General features: G+C 48.7%; 2 protein-coding genes across 2 annotated transcripts; both read right to left on the bottom strand.

Annotated features, from left to right (window-relative positions):
• Window positions 1-1218: 1218 nt before the first annotated feature.
• LOC140245894 (uncharacterized) lies at window positions 1219-2412 on the bottom strand. Its single transcript, XM_072325373.1, has one exon. The coding sequence runs from the start codon at window positions 2410-2412 to the stop codon at window positions 1219-1221; it is 1194 nt and encodes a 397-aa protein (XP_072181474.1).
• Window positions 2413-3721: 1309 nt separating this feature from the next.
• Window positions 3722-4390, bottom strand: LOC140245893 (craniofacial development protein 2-like). Its single transcript, XM_072325372.1, has one exon. It carries the CDS (start codon window positions 4388-4390, stop codon window positions 3722-3724), a length of 669 nt encoding a protein of 222 aa, XP_072181473.1.
• Window positions 4391-4642: the final 252 nt, after the last annotated feature.

Below are 4642 nucleotides of genomic sequence, written 5' to 3'. Positions count from 1 at the left end.
ATGACCTTGAATTACAGAAATGCTGTTTAAAATAACATTCTCTAACCCCTTAAATCCCTCAAAATGGGATTCATTACTTAAATAAACCCTTTCAATTTTGTAACTGCATTTGACTTGTAACCCGGATGTCGGTCATATTGGATTTCACCAATATGGCGTCCCCAGGGGTTTTTTAGTCTTGGCGCTCATCAAAAATCGAAAGAGTATGATGGATTATAAGGGCTCTGTGAGCCAACTTTGGTGCTTTTGGAAGAATCTGAACCAAACAATCCATTTCGAGCCCTTAGGCCCCAACTGCTATCAGTGTTAAGTACCGGTATCTCGAGTCGCTGGTTATTTTCTCATTTAATGGCCTGGTGGCAGCGCTGGGTCGAATCTACAAGCCAGTAGACTCGCATCGTGCCGAACTTGAGGAAATCGTGCTCTGTATAGATAGAGGCCCAGAGTTCAACTGTAATTTGTTGTGATAACGACAGGTATTTATCCTAAGTTTGGAAGTTGTGGTTAGGTTAGTCCCGTGCATTTATTATGCCGGATGCGATAGCTAAAAGGTGCAGCCCGATTAACGGGCCCAAGTCCGCGCCCCCTGTGCCAACGAAGTGGCACAAATCGGCCCCATCTACGCTAGGGTTGTTTTCCAGCTTGGAAATCAGTAGTAATAAGTCTACTAGTCACAAGAATGCTGATCTCTACTCCTCATTTTCTCGGAGAGAAAGTTGATCATGTGGTCTATGTGAGTCTGAGAAATGGATCACAATTCAATATGATAAGTGAATCGGTAGTTGTTGAGCTTGATTGTGATGTGTTCGTGGATGAGCACAGTGATCAGCTTGAAGATGTACTAGGATGCAGTGTGTTAGGCCTCACAGAGTTCAGCTTATTTTGCAATGGTCTACCGCTGCAATTTTAAGGTGTAGTTGTGAGAGATCTTGGTGTTGGCATAGTGGCAGGTATGCCATTCATGGAGTCAAATTACATTCTTGCCCGACCAGCAAGACGGCTGGTAATATTCAGTGATGGATCCATGTTTTATGTGTGAGTGTTCCGAATATTGGTATAGTACCATCTACTGATATGAGTGACACCCTCCCTGAACCGTGTGATCATATTCATTGTCCCGTTCCCAGTGTTAGTGTGTGTGTGTGTGTGTGTGTGTGTGTTCGTCCCTCGTTCTCGAGGATGACCAATAACATCAATAATAACATCAATAACATTGGCTCAATGGGTTTGGAGGTGGCTGATGAGGCCAATCTGGGCAAGAAAGCCTCTCCCAGAGGTAGGGCAGAAGTGGGTAGGGGCTACACTGCTGGGGTTGGCTGCTCTTGCTTTTCGCATCTGGCGTTTGTGCTCTGCCTGCTTGACGCGCTGCTCCTCTGCTCTACGGGCCCCTACAGCAATAGCGTGGCGCCAGGAAGGGCGACCTGCGGCAAGTGCCTCCCAGGACTCGGTGTTGATGGAGAAGTCTTTTAGGTAGAACTTCAGGTTGTCTTTGAAGCGCTTCATTTGTCCTCCCACCTTACGTTTATTCCCATCAGCGAGTTCCCCATAGAAAAGCTTTTTCGGGATGCGGTCGTCAGACATGCGGGTGACGTGGCCTGCCCATCTCACCTGGGCCTTGCGGATTTTGGTAATGATGCTAGGGATGCCTGCCCGCTTCAGTACCTCTGTGTCCGGAACTTTATCCTCCCAGCGGATGCGAAGGAGGTTGCGGAGGCATCGCATATGGAAATGGTTGATTTGCCTCTCATGTCTCCAGTACAAAGTCCAAGTTTCGCAGCAATAGAGAAGCGTGGTGAGAACTGCACAGTAGACTTTCAGCTTTGTTGAAAGGCTGATCCCTCTCCTCTCCCAAACATTTTTTCTGAGTCTCCCAAAAGCACTGCTGGCTCTAGAAATCCTGTTGTTGAGCTCAGCATCAATTGTGACACAGTTGGAGAGGGTACTGCCCAGATAGGTGAAGGTCTTTGCTGCCTGCAGAGTCTGTCCGTTCACCTGGATTTGTGGTTTGTGGTACTGGCTCCCTGGAGCTGGTTGGAACATCACCTCAGTCTTCTTGGTGCTGATGGTGAGGCCGAAGTTGTCACAGGCTGAGGAGAATATGTCCATCTGCAACTGCGTCTCGTCCTCACCATTGGCATTGAGTGCACAGTCGTCAGCAAACAAGAAGTCTCTGATGACGGTCTCTTTCACTTTCGTGATGGCCTTCAAGCGCCTAAGATTAAAGAGCTTTCCATCCGACCTGTACCTAATGTTGATGCCAGGTTCGCAGTCCTTGAAGGCGTCTGAGAGCATTGCCGAGAACATCATGCTGAATAGTGTCGGGGCCAGGACACAGCCCTGCTTGACTCCATTTGTCACTGGAAAGGCACTGGAGGGTTCACCATTGTCAAGAACTTTGGCAGTCATCCCCATCGTGAAACTGGCGGACAATTGTGATGAACTTCGGGGGCAGCCAAACTTTCCCATAATTTTCCAGAGTCCCTCACGACTAACCGTGTCGAAGGCCTTGGTCAGATCGACAAAGGTTGTGTATAAGTCACGATGCTGCTCAATGCACTTCGGGCAGCAAATATCATGTGGTCCCTCGACCTGCACGGAAGCCGCATTGACTTTCTGGGAGATTACCCTGCTCCAGATGTTCCAGTAAGCGATTGAGGATGACTCGGGTCAGGATCTTGCCTGTTATAGACAGGAGGGAGATACCTCGATGGTTGTCAGAAGCCTGGCGATTTCCTTCCCGTTTGTAGATGTGAAAAACTGTAGCATCTCTGAATTCTTGTGGTAACTGTTCTTTGCTCCACATGGACTGGTACAGATTGGTGAGCTTAATGAGGGTGATTGGGCCACCCTTTTTGTACACTTCAGCAGGGATGGAATCAGAGCCTGGGGCTTTCCCACTAGACAGCTGTGTGATGGCTGTTTCGATTTCCTTCTTTGAAGGGGGCACATCAAGCTTGTGATTTATGGGCACCTGGGGGAGGCGATTGATGGCTTCATTGTTGATCTGGGCTGGTCGATTTAGTACGCTGTTGAAGTGTTCAGCCCATCTTTCTAGAATCAGCTTCTTCTCTGTGATCAGCGTAGAACCATCAGCACTGAGAATTGGGGATGATCCGGACGGTTTTGGCCCATAGACTGCTTTCAGGGCATCATAGAAGTTCTTCATGTCGTTTCTGTCGGCAAAGCTTTGGATCTCATCGGCCTTGGCACTAGTAAGCCAAGATCTTTCATGTGGCGTAGTTTTGCTTGGACCTTGCTGCGGGCCTTGGTGAATGCAGCTTTCTTTGCCATGCTGGAGGGATCATTCTGATGTAGACGTAGAAGGTTGTGTTTAGTATCTAAGAGCTCCTGAATTTCTGCGTCGTTTTCATCAAACCAGTCTTGATGGTGCCTAGTGGCTGGACCAAGGCATTCAAGGGCGACAGAGTGAACAGCATCCCTAAAGGTTGCCCACTGATCCTCAATGCTAGACTGGTTTAGCTGAAGGTTTGCTAGGTGGTTATGCATGTGTTCTTGGAAGTCTTGCAGCTTCTTGGGGTCTTTGAGATTGTTGACATCCAGTCTCTTTTTTACTTACTGGCCCTGTGGCCTTCTCTTGGGCTGGATTAAGAGTTTCATCTTTGAAATGATCAGGCGATGATCCGTCCAGCAGTCAGCACCACATATGACCTTAGTCACTCTCACGTCCTGCCTGTCCCTCGCCCTGACGATCACTAAGATGTCAATGCTTCGAACGAGGGTGCATCCATGAGGTCTTGTTCCAAGTCGGTAGTCGAAACATGGTGTTGGTGATTACTAGGTTATGAGAGGAGCAAAATCTGAGGAGGAGGTGCCCGTTGCCGTTACAGTTTCCAATGCCATGTTTTCCTATAACATTGTGCCAGGCATGATAGTCGGCCCCTACTCGAGCATTGAAATCACCAAGGATAATGAGCTTTTCAGACTTTGAAGAAGCGATGAGAGAATCAAGTTCCTCATAAAATTTGTCCTTGACCTCATCAGGATTTGTCATGGTCGGAGCATAGGCACTAATGATGGTTACACTTCTCTTCTTTCCAAGTGGGAGATGCATTGACATCAGACGGTCATTGAGTCCCACAGGGATGCTTGCTAGTTTCTGCACGTGGATGGATTTGACAGCAAATCCAACACCCGCCTCTCTTCTCTCTTTACTGCTACGTCCACTCCAGAAGAATGTGTAGCCACCACCATTTTCAGTTAGCTGACCTCTCTCTGCTAACCGTGTTTCGCTAAGAGCAGCTATGTCAACATTGTAGCGAGCCAGTTCTCTGGTGACCAGCGCAGTGCGTCTCTCTGGCCTGTTTGCTTTCGTGTCATCAAGTAGAGTTCTCACATTCCATGATGCTAGGGTGAGCGCTTTTGTTTTCATTTTTCTTGTGTTTCGACCGCTAGAGGGGGATCCCCTCCAGCCGCGGTATGCTGGCCAGGGTAAGATGAGGCAGACTATGTTTAGGGCACCTTTTCTAGCCCCGTCCTCTTGCTGAGGAGGAGAGCAGAGCGATCCTCAAGAGGGCTGCTCGGTCGCTCAGAAGGCTGCCGAACTCCACTGCCGCCTCGGTCCAGTAAAGAGCGACCACATGTCCTGAGCCGCCTGTGTGTAGGTTTACGACTACAGCTCCCA

This window comes from Diadema setosum, unplaced genomic scaffold (genome assembly GCF_964275005.1).
Source record: "Diadema setosum unplaced genomic scaffold, eeDiaSeto1 scaffold_53, whole genome shotgun sequence".
Taxonomy (NCBI): Eukaryota; Metazoa; Echinodermata; class Echinoidea; order Diadematoida; family Diadematidae; genus Diadema; species Diadema setosum.
This window is presented reverse-complemented; position numbering and strand designations above follow the sequence as displayed.

Bases quoted from the DNA above. Each gene is read 5' to 3' on its own strand.
- LOC140245894 (XM_072325373.1), bottom strand. From the start codon at position 2,412: ATGGGGATGACTGCCAAAGTTCTTGACAATGGTGAACCCTCCAGTGCC.
- LOC140245893 (XM_072325372.1), bottom strand. From the start codon at position 4,390: ATGAAAACAAAAGCGCTCACCCTAGCATCATGGAATGTGAGAACTCTA.